The following is a 21,112-nucleotide window of genomic DNA, read 5'->3' as shown; positions in this document are numbered from 1 at the left end:
GATTCTGTATTAGTCATCAGGAGGGATGAAATAACATCCAGGGCCGCCCGGACCTCGCCAACCTTCCCCGCTGCTTCGCATTTTGATCTTGGCCGTCTGCTGAGTGCCACCCAATTCAAAAAGGGTTTTGATTGTTGTCTTATATAGATCTGTTTAAAAAAAAAAAAAAAAAAGTGCTGACAACGAGCGAGCGAGAGGCTCTGCCCTGTCACTGCGAGCATCCTCCAAAGAGCTGAACATGCAGCTCTGGCCTCGGGGAGCACCACGCCCCGCTCTGTTTGCTTTGGCAGAACCTGGCACCTCCAGGGAAGTATCACTCTGTCATTCACCACACAGCCCTCTCAGTTTCATCCTGCATGGTGCACAAAGCCTCAGCTTGAGTTACAGCCTTGTCTATTGCCTTAAAAGATTTGCACATGCTTAAGAAAGGGACAGACCTCTGCTTTGTAATTGTCGGCTGTGTACGCGTCTGAATCCCTCGCACGGAGTTTACTAATGTGATCTTGCGTAATAGTGAGAGAAATGTCTTTACAAGATGATGTTTCTCCGGAGGATTTATGTGCATGAAAGAAATCTCCAGCCAGTTCTCTGATGTTGACAAGTGGTTTATTCAGCAGGAATGGTGAACAATTTGTCAGTATTTATTTTCTACAGAATGCAATCGAGCACCATGAATAACAGCGCCGGAATCAAACAGTTTATTGGGCGGCGAGCTCGCGCAAATTACATTTTCCTATTTAAAAACCTCACAGAGTCATGAATGTCCCCCTCTGTATTTGTTTTTTAAGGTTTTATTTCACACAAGTGACAATGTTTGAATGATTCATGGTCACGTGATCCAAGGACGGTTGTAGCTTTCATCATCGCTGCTCCAAATATGTCAGATTCTCTAAAGGGGGCTTCTTTTTTTCTGGCTCATCCATGACACAAGCTGTATTTCAGGTACTAGACAGTGTGAAGGGTTGCAAAGCAGTTCAGACAGGGATGGCATGAGTTGCTAATAAATGATCTGGTCATGGGTTTAGTAGACAGCTTTAGTACATAACAGTAATGCTGAGTGAGGCTTTGTTCTCATCAAAAATTCTTTGGCTTGTACCGTGTATCTGGAGAACGTTTCCAACTGGCTTCATGTTCGCTTCAGTCGCCAGGTCGACTGATATAGATTTCTTTTTTTTCTTCTTAAAGGAATCAAACCACAAATTCCCATTTGGAAAAAATTGATCATTCAAGATTTAAAAAAAAGAAAAAGAAAAAAAAAGACACTTTTAAATTACTCTCTGAAAACATTCAAGAGACAAATATTTGGGATGAAATCAATCCGAGCATATACTTAAAGTGAACCTGCGTAACCTCTGAAAGAAGACATGATATATACAATCTGTCTGTAGCACTCACTGGTTTACAGTTATTCCATCACAAACATATTTTATTCTCTCTTGTGGAGAATGAGATGAGTTCATCCATACCACTTGCACCTGTTCTGTTGGTTAGCTTAGCCTGCTCTATAGCGCTGATGTCATGGTTCCACATCTGTGGCCTGCAAAACACACCGCAAGTCCAAATAGTTCCTGTTTTCCCGCCATTCGTGAATGAGAAGCTTTACTTTTGGTACGGCCTTTGCCTGGAATGTGTGGTGGTGAATTTAACTTTTGCCACAGACTTCGAGGAGACTGTGGACTGCGTGCTAGCAACAACAAGCTAGCACACTAGGAGTTCGCGAACAGGCAAGTGTTCCCATGCAGATATTCCACTTGTCTAGCTGTCAAAAAACAAACAGACTCTGCTAATCAGCAGGAGTTTGCCTAGCGATGGAGGGACAGCACTCCGTGTAGTACAGGATGTAAGTAGGAATTACCATTGTAACCGAAGATGCGCGTCCATGCGCCAGAGATGAGACTCAGCGCTGCTCCTAACAATTCAGTCACACATTTACTTTGTAGATTTGACATTTGAACAATCAATTCTCAGTGAATTTAACAAAAAAGATAATATTCTACATGCAGTTTTTGGTTACAACCAGCAGGGGGTTAAGGTGCCTCTAAGAACCAAGGTACGCTTGAGCGAAACCAGTCTGGTACCATCCATCCTTGGCACCTGGTGTGTCACCATGCCAACATACTGGTTTTGCTGGGGGAGAGCGAGGTAAAAGGTCAAATCAGTGTCGTATGAAATGAGGAAGGTACGCGGTACACAAGAGCGCTCGCCCTCCGACGAAAAACAAGTTACAATAAGCACCACCACAACTTCTACTACTTGAGAAAGTCTTGCTTTGATATGAATCGATGAGCATTAACAGAATCTAATCTTACGAAGGTTGGGAGGCTATCAAAGGTTACGATCTGTGCCTTTGCCCGTTCATTTTTCTGATATTACTTGGGTTCCATTTTCATTCGAGGACTTTGGCCAAGTGCTTTTACAGTGTTGCATAATAATTCCTCTACCGCAGCTACAGATTCATAGTCAAAAGGCAGGTGTAAGCAACTGACTCGGCACTCATCGGCGTGCCGCGATTGTCCTGCAGTTCCCTCCTGTAGCCTCAGCGGCCGGTGTTCAGCAAAGGTTACACAGTCTCACTTTAAGTGTTTTTTTTGTTGTTGTTGTTGTTTGTTTTTTTTTTAAAGTCAATATCTTGGCTTCCAAAGAAGTGTGCACACACATCTCAGAACAGACAAAAGCACACCGTGACTTCCAACAATCCCTCGTACAATTGGATGAATCACAGTTCACAGTACCTTTGTCAAGTTATTTGGCATAAGGGATCTATATTGAGAAAATAATTTAAAAACAGTAGAAAAAATAGCATTTTGCCTTCTTGGGACCACATCCTGGTATTTTCTTTTTCTTTTTTTATTATTTTCTTCTTTTTTTATTTTCTCCATGCATTCACAGATTTCACACAGATACATTTACTCGCTTACACTACTACCTTATTGAGACAGCTTACAAATAAAAACACTATTAAAATGGTGGCCACAAGGCTGTGCAAAAGGGAAGACCTCCGATGTAAGCCATGCCATCTGTCTGTCTTAGCCATCTCTTGCAAGTAAACTACAAAATAGCACCATTATACAGTGGATAGGATTCTTAATACAGTTTTGTTATATGAAACCATCATGTACATTGAATGATAGTAATGCATAGATTAACATAAATGGGAATATTGTTTGATTATACACAGGCAGTGGAGGCAGAGCCACAGATGAGATGGTTGGGTTTTTTTTGTGTTTTTTTTGTGTTTTTTTTTTTGTTTTTTGTTTTTTGTTGGTGCGATAAAATGACAGTAAATCCGCACAGAGGCTTGAATTAACAGTCCATCCTCATGTTTCTGAGGACTGGCTTTTCATGGAGCTTGTATGTGTGTGTGTGTTTGACCCTTGCTCAGTTACACAACTCTCATTTATACTGTGGGTGCTTTGTGTGTGTGTGTGTGTGTGTGTGTGTGTGTGTGTGTGTGTGTGTGTGTGTGTGTGTGTGTGTTTGTGGTACTGCTGAAATGTGTGCCTAACTCACATCAGTTCTTGTAATTTTGGTCAGCGATGTTTACCAAATCGTTTAATCTACGTATCTCTCCGGTGGACTTTACCACTTGCGCCATGATGGCAGTCCTAAGCGACAATTTAATTGGCAAAATCCTGGCCAACGCACTACCTTAAAAAAAAAAAAATTTTAAAAATCACAAGCCAAAATAAATCAGTCAGAAAATTTCCCCATCTATTTTTAGAGTCCTTCTGTCTTTTGTCTTGACAAAATGTAACCGTATTTAAAATAACAACCGCTAGCTCTGCAAGGGGACGACGCAAACGAAAGCACTCACTGACTCGACTCTCGACTAGACTTTCATGACTTGCACTTAACCTTGAACGCATGCCACCTTTCAGACTCAAGGGTTGATCACTGGTGACTGGATTGTTGACAAAAATCAAATTTGGCCAAGGCGGTGACATGTGACACGGATGTAGAAAACAAACCTTTTGCCTGATTGTTCCTATTTGCCTTATTCCACTGACTCATGCCAAATGCACTTTGAATCCACAAGTGACCCATTTCTGACAGCCAGACAAGCACCACGAACTGGAAAAAATCGTTAATTCAGTTTGGCTTCTGTTTAATATATTCTTCTATTTTTGAAAACAGGCAAAAAAGCCCACTCTTACTTCTGCAGAACTTTATGTCCCCCTCCTGTAAATCTCTGCTTGATCTGTTGTTATAGATGTGTTTGGATTGCAGGCTGGGCCTCAGGTTCTCAATACTTCCTGAGTCTTAGGAGGGATTTAGACAAACCCTCTATGGACTCCAATTAGACATAAGAGCTCTGACTTGGTTTGAAATACTAAGATGGAGGATTTGACTTGGTCTCAAGGTAAAATAACCACGATGTCTGTGTTTAATGTCTGATTACGAAGCACCTGGTCTTATCTTTAAAGCAAACCTTGTTTTAACAAATATCCCAAGTAATACATGGTGCAAAAAAAACCAAACAAAGAACAGCTGTTACTTTTGTTTCAGTTGGGATTGTAACTGTTATATGTGAGCGGTGACAAAGTGTCTTGCCATACCAAAGGAGTAAATGAATCCACTCTCTCAGAGTAAAAGGATTTACCTCCGTAGAGTTCGGGGGACAGGATGGACCACCGATTCTCATACGCTAGCCTGCTGCTCTCAGTGTGGCTGAGGCCCAGATCCGTTCAAGGAGCCACCTTCCCCGGAGCCAAGGGAGGCTGCAGCTCACACATGGAGGTATAATAAGCTCTTGATCGTGTCTCAGCAGCTAAACTAGTCTGTTACAATGCATTAACAAAGAATCCCCCCCCCCCCGATATAGAATGGTGGAGTGTATAAAATAACCACAAGATCCCTCATCAAACCCTTAAACACCACTTAGCTCCCAGGTTTCAATTATTTTAAAGAGCATTTCAGACCATTGTTAGCATCCTCTTTGTTTTGTTTTACAGTGAACCGTTCCACAGGGGTACCAGGTAAGGCCACGCCCTTCTCTCCTCCCATGTCGGTGGGCATTTGTCCATTCGCTCCTTGCCTACATTCTGTAATTTCTCCCCCCCGCGTTGCCTCGACTTGAGTTTTTTTGATGCACTTCCTGCAATAAAAGAGAAACATTTAGAGGCTCTGAAGAACAGGTTTGGTATGGATTTACCGTTTATGCTCCTGGTGCTGAGATGGCGCCATTTTTTTTATTTTTTTTTTAACTTGTGTGCCACCAGTAATGCAGTGATCAGAGGTTTGATTAAAGGTTTCTTCTGCAAGATCTGCAACCAGAAATGAAGTTCTGTGGTTGTGGAGTTGTAAAAGAAACATAAAAGACACTTTTTTTTCCAGGAAAAACTGTAAATTGGCCACAATATCCAAATGTGTCGCACAGGTACAGAGCCAGTTTATGATCAAGTGCTCACGTATGAATAAGGATGGGTCACAGCAGGATGGGTGTTGTGATGGTTGCTGCAAATTTAGCTTCATTGGTGTATTTATACAACCACGTGAGCACAACTTGCTAACAATCAACGGCTAACGAACAATTAATTAACTAGCTTACAGCACAAGCAGAGCTCCAGCACATAAAAAGGCATCAATCATGGATTCTCTCATCAATTTGAATGAAGAGATCCATTTTTAGGTGTCCATACCACCACCTTGTGGATTTGGGGGCCCGGGATGAATTCTGGAGGAGGCGGGCCATTAAATTAGCAAAAGAAAATGACAAAGGTTGCCTCAAAAATATCCCCTCAAAATGTCCATCTTCGATATTTTTTCTTCACCAGCCTAGTGATGTAATCCAGCAACGCTGGGTTGAATTTTTGTGTTGTACAAAGTTGCCCCGCCTCCCTTTTACATAATTATTTCACAATGACATGACATGAACCCAGTAGGGGATCAACTGAAGATGTGCTGCCCCCTTGTGTTTGGCGTATGAATGGATGAGACATTTTGGGCCAATTCTCCCGATTCAAGAGGTTTGACACTGGAATGCCAGCACACACAGACATCCACCGCCCACAACACTGTAGCACAGGCGGTTGATGTGGCAGCCACAAACACACGACCAGAGATACATTAAACGTGATATTTGTGCGTCCTATCAGGACCTTGCATGCGACACTCCAGAATTTCAGCACATAATGTACAGTAGCAGAGTGGAGACTCTGCCTGGGGAGTGGGAGTGCCAGTGGGTCTACCACAAAAACCACTTAGTTCCTTCTCTTGCTAATGGTTTCTTTTTTGAGAGAAGGATGAAAAGCACATGGTTGAATCTTAAAAGGTTCACACTCGGTTCTACATTTAGACCTCACGCTTCCCTTCTTTGGCTAAGAGATGAAGATTACAGAACTGACGACTGGATTGTCTCATTTAAGTTTCTAACCCTAACCCTAAGGTCAGAACATACATTAGAAGAAGAAGAAGACGTGAGCATACCTTGAGGGCTGAATGACTATGTCCAGGTAAAGGTCTCTGTGGAAGAAAAACAAAGCCATTTAAATTGGATTGATGAATTAATTCCTCTGGTTGTACAATCAACTACCGGCCACTGAACCTACTGACCCTTCACTCGAAGAAACAAGTCTACATTTCGGTTCTACACTTCCTTGCTTTCTTACTAAGAGTTACTGAGGAGATCAATACCACTTTCAAGCCTGGATACTGCAAATGAAGCAATTGGAAGTACTCTGTTTTAATACGCTAGCCCCACGCTAGGAGGGAATCGGGATGATTTTGGGGCCAATCTGACCCCTCTGACGAGGGACAGGGATTCACAGTTGGAGACAAACCAGAACCAGCGATCATATAAGTGGTCTTAAAGTGGCATCATCTTAAAATTCTCCCAAAAGTCAAATCACGACATAAGAGTGACATTTACAAATTAAATCCTGTAGCGTGAAAGGAAAAATGATGGAATATTGTGCAGGAGTAGTCAATGAGAGGGAGCCTCACAGACAGCCTCACCTCGCGGATGTTGCGTTAGCATACCCTGCATTTTGGATGACCACAGGTATGGGAGGGAGGCTTGCAAGCAATCAGCTCAAACTCATGGGCGCTAGCGTTTTTTTTTTTTTTTTTTTTTTCTTCTTTTCACCAGCCTGTCTCATAAGGAGTCAGAGAATGAGGTTTACTCAGTGCAAAGCAACGTTGGGGGAAAAAAAATTTTCCTCAAAGACTCTCTACCAGAGAGTGTCTTTCTGCCAGACAAGCCAAGGTCAGGTAACTAAATATAAATATGCACAAATCCACTGGTAGGAAAGCGACTCGGTGAAGTCGGTGGTGAAGGAAACATACAAACAAAAGGAAAAGTTTTCATCGGGGGCTTTCTGCCAGAAAGGCTCTTCTTCTTGGCAAGAAAAATGTGTACTTAACAAAATGTGGAACTATTTCATTAACATTCTCAAGTTATGACTTTCTGTACATGGACAAGTTTGGATGTTTACTACCAAAACATGAGTAACGCCAGTAATGAGTAAGCCATTTTATGTTTCAGAGTGTGGCTGTTTGGTGCGGTGCTCACCTTCTTGTTTTTTGTCTTGTCTGGCTGCTGTGCTGTCCTACGCTCTGTGCCCTTGTCCACTTTGTGTCCTGCAGTACTAACCTTGGGTGCTCTCGGCATGTCTGTATGCCGCTGTGCGCGCACAGAGCGAACCGCCTTGCTAGGCTTGGCAGGCGCACAGTACATCTCCAGGCGCCGAAGCTCACAGCTTTGGAAGCAGCACTCGTTGACAATGCCATGTGACCTCCGTGTGTTTAAGCCATAGCCTGGTTTACCTGTTTGAGGAGAACATCGGAGAAGACATGTTGACTGGCTGTCAACTCCACAGGCGGCAGTTGTAGCACTCCTTTCATCAATGCTACCAAGTTGCTAATTTCAGCTGAATCTCAGATTTGGAACAAACTTAAGACAAAGCAAAATGTCAAACTTTGGATGTCTGTTGATTTGGAATGCATGAGGGCGTCCTAACGCAGGAGATTCGTCTGCAAATGTTGGCGTGTTTGGATTCGGGGAGGTCCTACAGCCGTCACTCTTAAAAACCAAGGGGCACTTCATTCGAGTTCCATTTGCGGGCTTCTAGATCACGTGACAAAATGTCTCATACAACTGGCACAATCACGGTGGTGTTTGTCCACCGAATTACCATCAAGGCTAACATCAAGTTGACGCTCTGGCAGGATTAGCCAACATGGATGTAGACAGCTTTTTTTTTTTTTTTAATCTTTCCTTTTTGTTAAAGTCATTATAACAACTAATTTTTGACTCACAACCTATTTTCTGCAATGATCCAAAATTCAAAGTAAAAATCCTATGGGCTTTTGGTTGAGGGAACCCTTAGCAATGCTAACGTTGGGGTTTGCCCTCTATTCGAATTTGTCATCATTAACATGTAGAAAACTGGTTTGTCAGGCAACTGTAGCTAATTTCGAAGATGTTGAACCTTCTGTGATTGCTATGACGTTTGCTAGTGCTTGCAGCTCCGATGCTGGAAATAATGCAGTGATAATGGCCAGATAATGGGTCTGATACGAACTGCCTTAATTTCCTCCATTTAAAATTTACAGTGTATCACATTGCACACTGTGGACCTTTTATGGCAGCTGTTTCCCCATAAAAGGGGTTGCAGTCACCTGAATGTTGAGAAAATCCCACTCAGCCATTTTGGCCCAGGTATCTTTTACACAGAGGCCCTTCCAGCGAGGCCAAACCACAAGCCCTCTGGGTCTGATCAACCTGCCGAAAAAGCCAGGGAGGCTTTGAGGCTGCACCCCAGTTGGCTGTGCCCCGCTGTTCATTCACATTTTCATTTGGCAGAAGCCTGAGCTCTTGAGAGGCTCATTATGAGAACATGGATGCTGAAGACCTGCACCTGCACCCTCCATGACTAAAAGAGGGGAAGTAAAGGAGGTTTGGCTCGGTTAGTTGTCAAGGTGCGACAGTTTTGTGACTTGCTGACCACATCGAGGTACCATGACATCAGTACCAACTTCCTTTTTCAAGTCCCATCCATCCATTTTCTATCCCGCTTATCAGTTAAGGGATGGGGGGAGCCTATCCCAGCTGACATTGGATGAAAGGCAGGGTTCACCCTGGACGGGTCACCAGTCTGTTGCTGGGCCATCAGGAGCAATTAGGGGTTCAGTATCTTGCTCAAGGATACTTGGACATGGGGAAGTGGGGATCGAACCAGCGACCCTTCAGTTGCTAGATGGCCACGCTACCCCTGAGCCATGCTGCCCCCTTTTTCAAGTCCCTTACCCTCCAAATCCCAACCTCGTTTGGTGGCCTTTAGAAAAACTCTGACTCCCCATTTACAATTCCCTGCTCACCTTGAGTAATATAGCCCTGATGGGCTTTTCCCTGTTACCAAATGAAATAATAATAATTTAATATGGCATTTACAAGGAGGAAATGCCTTTCCCTCTCAGAGTTAATAGCTCTTGGCCCAGAAGCCTGCCAGTGCTGACAAAGTACATTAACTTCTGCTCTCTGTCTGCCTTGTCCTGACAATGTTGTTTTGGACAGAGAGCAGCTTTCATTCAGAAACAGAAGCATCTTTCTCCTCGGACACCCAGACACAGTGCAGGGTGTAAGCGAATGGAGGTGTGAATGAGTGGGATGGGCGGGGGGGGGGGGGGGGATAGGGAGGCTTTCATGTCACACATCAGGTAGAAAGATGCTAAAAATATGCTCATGCACCTGCATTATTTAGGGAACAGAGGAAGCGGATTCACCCAGATCTCAGACTTCCAAACTGGAGGAAATTCATAGACAATCTCAGAGAATGAGAGCTTCAGCTTCCGTAGCCAGGTATTCCTCTGTGTTTCGCTTAATTCTCAGTCCTGAAAAAAGGAAATCTACAAATTCTCCCCTGCGGCGTGTAGCAAGGGGCAAACTTGGCTGCTATTAACACCTGATGTCATAAAATGTGACATTCAGCCCTGGCTTGCGATTATATAATGACTACCGAAAGCCAAATCAGGGGCCATGCTATGCCTGTTTTCCAGCCCCCCCCCCCCCCCCCCCCCCAATAAAGCCTTACAAATTAACATCCGCTATTATTCTGAAAATAGCTTGCAACCCTGCTGCACAAACAGCTGGAAGGGAGAAAAAAAAATCAGCTGGCATCGCTTGTAACATGTAGGATAATCAGCTCGGGCAGGTTGGGGAAAAACACGCATATAATAATCAGGTCTAAAAGCTTTGGAAGGTTTTAAATGCTTCAGTTCCATGGATAACTGCTGTAATCCCTCATAAACAACGAGTTTTTGCTCAGTTGTTAAACAAATAAGGGTAAACAATGTTTCCCTGCCAGTGTTTCCCACCTCACACTACCTGCTGTTTGAATGAACCCTTGGAGGAGGACGCAGGACGTTAAAACATCTGCAGAAACTTCTCAAAGCTCTCCTCTTGCTTTGTTCCAAACGCTCTCCGCAACACGGTTAAATACATTTTTAGTGAGATACAGGACATGCAGATGAAAGTCAGTTGCAGCCCCATCATCCAAGAGCAGCCTTTAAAAATTTCGCAGCCATTTTTTAAGACTGTTTGATACTAAAAATAATGTTTTTTTTCCCCCCTCTTTTAAATGATTTACTTTAGACGTCAATCTGTCAGCATTCCTCCCAAACAAACAATACAGTAGCACCAACTGTCTTCAACTTGTCAGATTTAAGATTTTACTCAGCGTTTCATCTGATGCCACCGCGCCGCTCCATCTAACATCTTTGGTTTGGTCTTTGACCAGTGTTGCTCACATAGTGTTCATTCCTCTAAGGAGCAGCTCTGGAGAGAGATGGCTGGATTCCCCCATTCCAGAGTGGTACAGCAAGTATCTGAGTTTTACAGCCTAGTCATGGTCATTAAAAACCAGTGGATTATTGGAGCCAGTGCACTGCTCTTCCTGCAAAGTGTCAGGCAGTTTACAGCTGGGCAGGGACTATAAGAGCAGCTAAAGTACTGGAAACTAGCTCTTTATCACTGGTTCCACTAAGAGTTCATGGCATGACTGACGTGTGTGCCGTGACACTGGAAGTCTTATCTAAATGCCTTTTTTTTTTTTTTTTTGGCGATGAGACAAGTATTATATAACATTAAAAGATCCCTGCCCGGTTTTGAACAGCAAATGTAGATAATGACATCCCATTAAAGATCCGGTGTGTAGAATTTGGGATGAATCATTCACAGAAATTGAACGCAATGTTCATGTTGGTTTAATTTAACTGTCGCGTTTTCCGTTCAGTCCCTCTTTCGTGAAGCCGACCATTAAACCCCAACGGATGAAATGAAGCCTTTCACATTTTTGGCTCATCCTCTTCTTTTGCAGTAACTTATTTACTGCCCACCCACCCTCACTTACCAAGCAAAGACACCTATTTGCTGCAGGGGTAATCAGCAAGATGGTCCCAGAGGGGTTAAACCCGTGTCAGCTTTTCATACCCCGGCAAGAAGCACTTTGATGGGGTTTACCATGTAGAATGCAGCATTTTCTGTTCATGCGCGAGCGGCAGGAGACGTGGTGGAGAGACACATCACCGTTGCCTGGCGTACAGTCTATACAGCAAAAGTCTGAAGTCCATACTCACTTTTTTTCGGTTTTCCGTTTGTTTGGAGTTCAAGGACAGTAAACGGAGGACAGTGTCCGTGTCAGGGGTTGGGACCGGTCTCGTTTGTTGATTAATGGTGGTTGGCAAACTGCTTTTACGCCCGTTTTACCGCCATCTACGGGATGGATGGGGTTACGGTTCACACTAGTAGGTTCAAAAAAGGGGTGCAACGACCGCAGGGCCTTACACGATGACATCCATTCCCTCATCATCAAATTTCAACTGACAATGCACTACATTTTAGCTCGCCCCCTAAATTAGGTCTAATTAAAAGTCGGACTACATTCTCACCTGTAGCAAAGTCATTTGGAAAAGGGCAGAGTTCTGACTAAGGGTTCGGCGCACGGTCCGAGGGAAAGTGTCACAACTTTCATTTAGAAAGTCCAGACCAATGCAGGAGCGAGGAGGTGGGATTTTGTCAAGGCACCGTAGCACTTGGGACCTCCACTGTTGTACTCATATCGAAGTGTTTCACATAATACGTGAATTAGATATCATATTGAATATACGGCTGAACACACACGATTTGGAGCGCTGGATTATGTATTAGACTGTCTTATCTTAGGTCCAGTAGCTTCCAGCAGCAAGCATGAGGCTTGTGTTTCACGAAGTCAGCCCTTCTTCAAGAAATGGAAAACAAATCACTCTTTTAGGGAGAAATATCACTTTAAGGTAAAGAAGAAAGGATGCTCCATACAGCTAATCTCAGCACCGATGCAACCAGATATAGCCTCGTTTTTCCTCTATAGAGGTCCGACATTGTGTGATGGGATTAAACCGATGAGGAGTTTCAAAGGTAAAGCAGTGTTTCACAGCGCCCTCAAATCCCTCGCCTTCACCTAATGTTCAGATCTAAATCTGGAGGACTCCCACTTGTCTTTTCCATGAGACGCCTCTTTGTTCCGCTGAGCCGTGATTCTCAAAGAGGTCAGAGATTTTTTAGTTAAGGTCTTACTCGGGAAAACGACACCTTTTCAGAGTGACGGCGAGGACACAGGAGGTCTTTCTTCAGATCTCAGTGCCTTTCGCTGTGTGTTCAGGTCCACTGTTAAACTAGGGAGGGAGGGGGGGGGGGTGTCCTGATCATCCTGTAATCCCCATAATCCCCTGCTGCTGAGGGCCAAGGCCTTGCTATGCGTGCATGTGTGCGTGCATGCATGTGACGTGCTGTTTACACATTCTCCCTCTCTCTACAGCTCCAATAGCTTTGAATAAAACTGACAGGGACAAACACTGAAGAAGAAGTCTCATCAATGGCTGCTAAAAACAATTTCCTCCCCTCTCCTTTCCACCTCCCTCAATCACATGCCATTAGTACAAGCCAAAACAACACCGAAAAAAAAAAAATCCCACATTTCACATTTGGCTGCTCTGTTTTTATTAGAACTTCATGTACCAACAATTAGCTCTTGGCCGAGAATGATGGATTGTTCCATCTGGTCGTAATTCTTCAGAGGATCATTCATTAGGCATAAATCAAACACAAGATGAAAGATCTCACACTCACTCTAAAACAAATGTGAACATTTCAGTGTGAACTAAAAGTGACTTAGGGCAGGGAGCTACTTAGCGCTAACACTTTCGCCAGAAAAACTCCCATAACAGATCTGATTCAGGGAATGATCATCCCAGTCAAATCACCCCATGGTCCAGCCTGTTAAAGTGCTGCAAAGACAACTGAGGATTTCTAGGTCAGGGTAATACTTGGAAAAACTGACTACAGTTGTGGATTTTTTTTCTTCTTCTGTGTCTTAGACCACAGAAGAAAAAAAAACAAAAAAAAAAAGAATTTCCACCAACTAGTATTTCTGTCAGGGTAGGAAATCTGTAGTCTTGAAATGTAAGTGACATGCGTAAGGTGGATTGGCAAAAAGCGCTCGCACCATACAAAGCACTCTGTCATTGCAACACTGTCTCGGAACACATTATCAATCAGGGGGTTGCCAAGTTCAACACGACCTGCCTGGATGGGAAAAGTTCAGGGAAGGGAGCATGTCTCCTTTGGCTAAAGTGTGCTGTTGGTGTCCTGTTGATGACAGAACCCGAATGGATTCTCCAGATATTTTAAACAGCTACTGGTGCATGTGACGCCTGAACGTGAGGAGACGGAAAAGAAATGACAGCAAGAATATGAGCACGAGAGAAACCGAGGACGACAAGGAGAGGCATATTTTCCAAGGCACAGCACCCTGCTGCTCAAACCTCATCGTCCTTTTAGAAAAAAGGATGGAGCGTTCGTGAAATACACCTATTTTTCAACACAGGAAAATGTGGCAGTGATAGATGGACAATGTGCAGTGCAGTGACTGCTCAGTGTAAGGTAACGCAGGAAAGACAAATACATTTCCCATACCACAAAAAGGTCTGTTCCTGTTTAAGAAGTGTATCCTGCATGATGATTCATGAGTTGCATTGGCCTCCATTCAAGCCTTTCAGATGAATATGGACAGTTGGGCTACGGCCTGTGAGAAACATTTACGAAACTGTAGTAAAACTCTGCAATCAGTAGCCAATATTTCATCACATTCTCACATCATCCAATCTCTGGACGCCCTCATAGCTTGTCAAAATCTTTAACATTTCATCAACTTTAAGCTACATCTGCAGCCACTTCTTGAGACCATTTTACAAACCGTCAAGCTGACACATGAATCATTACAAGGGGATCTAGCAGTGAGTTTGATTTTTGAAGGAAACCAGAATTTCACTGCTATCACCATCTATAAAGATGATGCCAAAGTCTAGCTGTTGTTAAAGATTTGATCCTAACAGTTAACAAGAGAAAATGAAAGCCTGCATTTACTAAAATGTCAGCTTTGATCACGTCGGCCATAATCTTCCACTGTCTCCGAGACTGAATGAAGAGAAAATAGTCATTTATACAAGAGAAGTGCTGCAGCTGAAGGAATCCAAAGAACAAAAAGTCTAACTGGCAGAAAACTGGCACTGTCACGACCACTTCACAGCATGCGGGTGTTGCCAGCAGCATCTGGCCGAACAAGACTCGCTGCTTTGCAGCAGCTTGGTGGTTCTCCAACAACTTTCTGGCAAACGCGATGCAAAGTGACTGGTCTTGGAAGAGGTACATGCAGAGGTGGAGGAATGAGGCAGTGGGATGGTGGGGAGCTGTAGCAAGGTGCATGGTGACCTTGCTGCCAGACAGAGCAATGGTAATAGATGATTCTGCAGAAAACCCGATGGTATTCAACGGCAGTGTTTTGGTTGCTCAATACCAATTTCTACCATGTCCATAATTGCAACACGAGGTTGTGATATCGAGCAAAGACGATCTGCTTCAGGACGATCCAGCAAGACCGTAATCATGAAGCAAACAGGCTGTCGTGAGAGCATGCGGTCACTGGAGCCCAGACAGAGGCAAAGTAGCGCTATCGTCATAAGTCATGTGTCCTGTGCACCGGAGACTCAAACATGAAGGTGCAAGACGAGAACAGTTCAGTGACGACAGGAAAATTGAATTTGTTACCTAAAAACCACAATATTGGTCCTCCATGAGAACAGAGGTACAACTTCTGACGAACCGGAGAGGCACTCAGTGAGCTGAAAGGTACACAATAGGGTGTCAAGCATTTGTACCCTTGTGAGGTACACACTGGTACCTCTATTCTTAATGTGCAGGACATGTTTTTAACCAGGAATCCAACAAGTACATACGGTCCCCCATCTTCAACCAGCGGCCACAGTGTCTTGGTCCCAAATAAGTGGTAGCAAATGGATGTATCCCCTGGTCTTGTGCAAAATAATACCGTCGCTCGTACAGTTATGGGTGTCAAAGGCTGTAGCAGGCATGTAGACTTACTGAGGTGAACGTACTCAAACAGAGATACCTGGGGACAAATGCTTGTTGCCGGGAGGGTAGGCTTTTGACAGACATTTGTGCGCCCCTCGGTTACCCTTTCTGTCAAAAGGTCTGTCTATGGCTTCTTGAAGACCAACATTGGACTTCTGAGGTAACAAATGTGGGGACAATCTTTAAAAGTGCACCGTGAAATACAGAGTTGTTTTTGTCCCGTACCTCCATTTTTGACTGTGCAGGCACTACGCAAACGGATTGTACAGACAAGTCAATCAACTGAAGACAGCCAAGATTCAAGAGAACCATATGCAGACAAGTGCAGTTTCCATGAAAACAGAGCGCTGGGCCAAACCCCCACAGAAATTGCAGACTGGGTTTTAAAATGGCAATTGATCTAGAAGATTACAACTGCATGTCAAGCAGATACTGATCAATCCTGACTGGGTCACTGGGGCAAGAATGTCTGAAACAATAATGATACGAATCAGCGGGTGAAAGTTACGCTCTAACAAGTTTGTAGTTCAAAGGGACATTTGTCACTGATTGCATGATTTTCCGCCTTGTTCATACCACATTATACAATTTGTACCACAAAAATTTCCATGTGAATGCAGTTTTTTTAGTCCTTCACAGGCAGGTAATCGACTCCTCCCCCAAAAACATTGCAAATGTCCCTGAGTTGTTGGGCTGACTGCTAATGACCATTCAGGCTGGTAAAGTTGATCCATCGCCCCCTGTTGGAGTCAAAACTTGCACCCCGAACGCACATGAAATACATGAAATGACCATGACCTCTTGTCACCCCATGTTTAGTAGCATGACATCTGTTTAAATGACGCGTGAACACCAGCGGAGCAATGCTCCTTGGGAGTCAGTAAGGATCCTTTTGTGGTGAACACATGAAATCTGTGGTTCAACATCGTAGTTTCTGGGCGGCAGTTCATGTTGCTTTGTGGTCATTTGCGGTTACAGGCACAAAAAACTCTTGGTTGAGGTTAGTCAAACATTGTCAGTTAGGGTACTGCTGTGTAAATTGACTTGAACACTTGCTGCAAAGTTCAGTTTGTGCTGATGCCGACCATCAGCCCACACCTGCCTCCCGACTTTTTCTCGTGTTTTAACAACAGAATCTGCCGTGCTTCACCTGAGGTCAGTGAACCGCGCAAGCCGTATACCCATCACAAAACAGGCAAACATCCAAACTGACTGGGTGCTAAGAGGTTGTGGTCATTTCATGTATTTTCCCTGAGTGGGTGTGTTACCGGGGCTGCACACAGCAGCTAGCTGCAAGTTAACGTGTATTTGTACAAAATTTCTCAAGCTTCGCGAGGGTCGAGAAGCCACGACGAAGTCTGAAAACAGGCAGCGATGACAGGTTTAAGCAACAGTGGCATCAACAAATAACGATAAGAGAATGTTTTATGGTCCCGTTTAACACGTTTTACGTTGCAAAGAAAACCGACTAATCTAACTTAGTGTTTTTTAATGGTTTTGTATTTGTATACACTGGCCACTAGACTGCTCCTGCTGTGCCGAGACAGGCCCCCTCCTGGCCCCCCTCATCTTCCATCCGTCACCAATTGCTCGAGGTGTATTTACAAACCATTCCAGGTTCAGTTTTAGGCGAAATCAATCAATTACTGGAAAAGAGTACAACTGCAAATGCATTAAAGATGCTGCTGATTTCCCGCAGAAATCTTATAACTTGTTCTTTTCTTTTTTGAAATTGGCAGCTGACAACGCCTGCCACATGTGGAAAATCTTTCATAACTTTGGTACTGGACCAAACCATTAATAATGGATTGTGATGTCAAAACTGCACAGGAATCAGAGGCACGGTCGATTATTGTAAGAATTCTAAAATCTGGGAGAGATACTGTTCTCCTCCATGACATTTCGTACACAGATGCTTAATTGAGGGATGTGAGAAGGAAATGTGAATAACGAGGTTCTAAACTTCTGGAGAGTTTCCTCTGTAGCTGCACAGTCACTCTGCTGGTCTCAGGATACATGTCCTGCTGGTGGAACATTGCACCTAACCTCAGGAGCTCCATATACTGTATTCTGGGCTGTTCTGGGCTGGGTTGTACCCTTAATGGAAAAACGGAGATTTAAATCCTGGATCTTGGTGGAGGGTTTTCTTTGGGTAGCTTTCCCTTCTCTGGTGGAAAAAAGTAAAAAACTTCACTGCAACATTTAGTTTCGACCTCTCCTCTTTCGTTGAGATATGTCAGCCAAATTCCACTTAAAAGTCTTTCCCCTGAAACTGTGACACAAACGATGTATAGCTGCCTACTATGATTCTATATTTCATATATGTTACTGAGCTTTAGTCCATCAATGAGCTTTAAAATACATGGGAGCTTCCTCTTGAGAACATGAATGAATGAGGGAAGAAAGAGGACATTAATGCAGGGAAAGTCAAGACAAGATGTCAAACCGGCTGCTTTTTTATTTATGAGCCTGCTGGAGGTGGAGAGTTCTGGGACAGATACAGCCAACCTTTATGAATAAATAAAAAGGTGCACTTACTGAAATAAAAGCCTCTCTCTCCACACACAAACTGCAGCGTGTCGACCAGCTCCGCCCCGCAAAGGGTCTCTGGCCCCGCCCCTGTTGCCGTCGGAGTCAGGGTGAGGACGCACAGCAGTAGTGAGAGGGTGTGGCTACAGGAGATACAGCACATCGCACTCTGCGCACAAGGAGAGAGGCAGGCAGAGCATCAGCAGACAAGTTTCACTAAAGTCACACGTAAAGTGATCGCTCTTTTGCTTTATTATTTTATTTTTTTTACATCATCTAGCGCAGGTGGAAGCGTAATGCCTTGCTCAAGGGCGCATCGAGGGTGGCAAAAAATGAATATTCTCCCAGATAGGAGTGAAACCAGCGAGCCCGTTTGTCCAACTGTCAAACTCCCATGGTTTTTCCCCTCTGCTAAAAAAAGAAATAAAAGTGCCTGTGGCCACAGATGGTTAATTTACAGGGCTTTGGAGATGTGGAGGAAAATGTATTAAATCCAAACTTCCACTCGGTGCCAGAGTCAAACAGGAGGCGGACGAGCTCGGATGCTTTGGAGCGCCTGTGCGCAACAGAGCGCATCCGAACACGTTTCTCCTGAACATCTCGACCCTCCGCGCGTCCTGATAACTCAACAATACCTTCAAACATGCACTTAGAAGAAAAAACAAACAAACAAAACAAACAACCGTCACTTGGTAGTAAAGAACCGCCGTGCCCCTGTGCCAAAACAAAAACAAAAAAACCCAGCTGTCATTGCGTTATTGCGCACAGAAAATCAAAAGTGCTCCAGAGCTGAAAAGAACAGAATAAACGATGCACGCACAGAAAAAAGCACCGGGGGGATCTTTCCGATCCAGAATGTGACATGGAAAACGGTTCTCCCGCCAAACCCGGCGGAGGAAGCTGAGTGGGCCAAATGTACATGATAAAGAGAATAAACGCGGGGGCATTAACGATCTACCTCACCAACCCCGACAACGCGAAACGCTTCATGTTAAGATCCCGAGCTCTTAAAACCCGCAGCCCTCCGGTGACACATTTAGAAACTGATAAAGCAGACTCAGCAGGAATTACTGTGAAAGTTGCAGAGCAGCGTTTAGAGCTTTCTGGTGAAAAAAAAAGAGCGCAGGGGCGCACAAGAGGATGAAAAGCCATTCATCCGAGCAGAGAAACGCGTGCACGATCCATGTCCCTCTCAAAAAAAAAAGAGGAAAAAAAGAAAATTAAAGGCAATCTCTTCACGTAAACCCCCAAAATAAAAAAAAATCACCAAGTCATGCAAGAGAATGGCGTACAAGTGAAAGAAGAAATTATATAAATTCACACGAAACATGCATTTAAACGTCTCCAAAACATAAAATAAACGACGCGTAATCCTCTTTATTGTGTTAAGATAAGGATGCTCTGCAGGCGAGAGCAAGTGAAGAACAAGGTGATAATCTCAGAAGTGTCAAATCAAATCAGGTAAGTTACCTTGAAGACATCACATAAATGCCACTGAAGGGAAAGAGCGCTAGACATCCCCACGGGTCTCCGCGAGACAAAACCCGGCGAAAATGAACTTGTTTGAAGTCATTAAAAAACAGGGGAGAAAGCGGATGAGATGCAGGCAATGTCACATCTCAATATTCCCACTTTGTTCCATTGCGCAGGCTCGTTTTGGAGAAGTGAGATTTAGCGAACAGGAGACGGATTTAGAGAGAAAATCCCTCACATTTATCTACATTACACAGACATTTTCAACAGGAAACAGCTGGGGCAGCATTTGCCTCCTACTCGTCCTAAGTTATTCATTAAGGATTTTGGGCACATATTCAAATAACGTCATTTCTTTTTTAGGGGGGGGGGTGGTTTTTTTTTTCTCAGAACGGGATTGAATTTTGATCTGACTTGGTTAGTAGTTCAGATCAAGGTAGAAAAAAAGAGAAAGTGGTGCAGCAGCAGCAGCAGCAGCTCCAGCAGCAGCAGCAGCAGCAGCTCACGCTCTGTTTTATGCCCTGAAATCTCATAAAGACATAAAGACAAAGCGGGAGGTAACGACACCGCGGCTGCTTGTCGTGCGTAATTTGGCACCTCGTTACTCCACAGCCCATTTATCAAAGTCTGATCTGATTACTGGCAGAAATAAATAATTAAAACACCCTTCCACTGCAGTAACTAATAAAAAAAGCTGAAGGTTGAATATGTGAGCCGGAGTGGATATGGAAAAATGTGGCACTGTTATTGTAAAGAGGGTTGGTTTTTGTTTGTTTTTTGGTTTGTTTTATTTTTAAAAAGCTCACTAAACTTGAATGTTTGTCTGCAAATGATATTTCCTTTCACGAAATGAGTGACAAACCTAAAAAATTGCGAGGGGAAAATCAGAATTATTTAATAAAAACAATTACTTCATGTTTTTTCCTATTTGAGCCACCTTGGGTTTAACTGCTGAACTGCTCTGGTAGCCTGACAAACACTTGATGGCACTCATATGGTGCAACGCCACCCACAATTATCATGTTAGGGCGCCAGTGTTCCCGCTGGAGGAAAACAGCAATGACAGACCACAGCTTCACTCAAGGCGAGGGGCTTAGACGGGGTTGTTTTCAGCGGATGATCCAATCACTAAACATTAGATCAGTGCTGCGACCCAATCATAAAACAGGACAGCAGCATGTATCCCAGCATGCTCGGCCCAGAGCGTGTAAAGTGCATCACAAGCAAGGTTGGATCCAAAGGGAACCAAGGCTGGAGACACGCAACAGTTAGGGTTGCCGCGGTAAAGTGGGTCAAAAAAGCAGGCACGATCAAATGTCCCCGCGTGACACGGGTGGCTGGAGGCTCCGCGGGCTCGCGTCAGAACTTAAGCAGAGGTTGAGAGCAGAACCCAAACTGCTGATGAGAAGAAGAGCAGCACCTCAGTAGAACCCACGCCACTGCTCACGCCTTCACCTGTACGACCCGGTGCCGTGTCCATGTCACCTCAGCTGCTGATGTCAGTGCGTTTTGTTTTTTTAACACGCAGAAGGCGAGTTGTGTTTTCGTCGAAGGTCAAAGCTCTTTGTTCTGGTTTCTGTCTTTTGCAGACGGAAAGAAATAGCGATGTCGGTGGACGTTGACCGGCCCGGCCCTTCCAGCTCCCGGTCGATCCGTACCTTCCTGCCCCCAGCCAACAACCACGTTTTTTTTGGATATTCAAAGTTA

General features: G+C 44.1%; 1 protein-coding gene across 1 annotated transcript; it reads right to left on the bottom strand.

The window, feature by feature from the left end:
* Positions 1–3,405: 3,405 nt before the first annotated feature.
* On the bottom strand, positions 3,406–19,697 carry igf1 (insulin-like growth factor 1). The gene is made up of 5 exons (XM_086201794.1): positions 19,403–19,697; positions 17,942–18,101; positions 7,511–7,764; positions 6,427–6,462; positions 3,406–5,095 (listed from the first exon to the last, which is right to left on the bottom strand). Exons 1-5 carry the CDS (start codon positions 19,448–19,450, stop codon positions 5,036–5,038), a joined length of 558 nt encoding a protein of 185 aa, XP_086057920.1. The 5' UTR covers positions 19,451–19,697; the 3' UTR covers positions 3,406–5,035.
* Between the last annotated feature and the right edge of the window lie 1,415 nt (positions 19,698–21,112).

The sequence above is a fragment of the Aulostomus chinensis genome, chromosome 4 (assembly GCF_037954235.1).
Source record: "Aulostomus chinensis isolate RoL2024-O1b breed Wild chromosome 4, RoL_Achi_v1.0, whole genome shotgun sequence".
Taxonomy (NCBI): domain Eukaryota; kingdom Metazoa; phylum Chordata; class Actinopteri; order Syngnathiformes; family Aulostomidae; genus Aulostomus; species Aulostomus chinensis.
The sequence above is the reverse complement of the archived record's forward strand: the minus strand, read 5'-3'. Positions and strand labels throughout refer to the sequence as shown.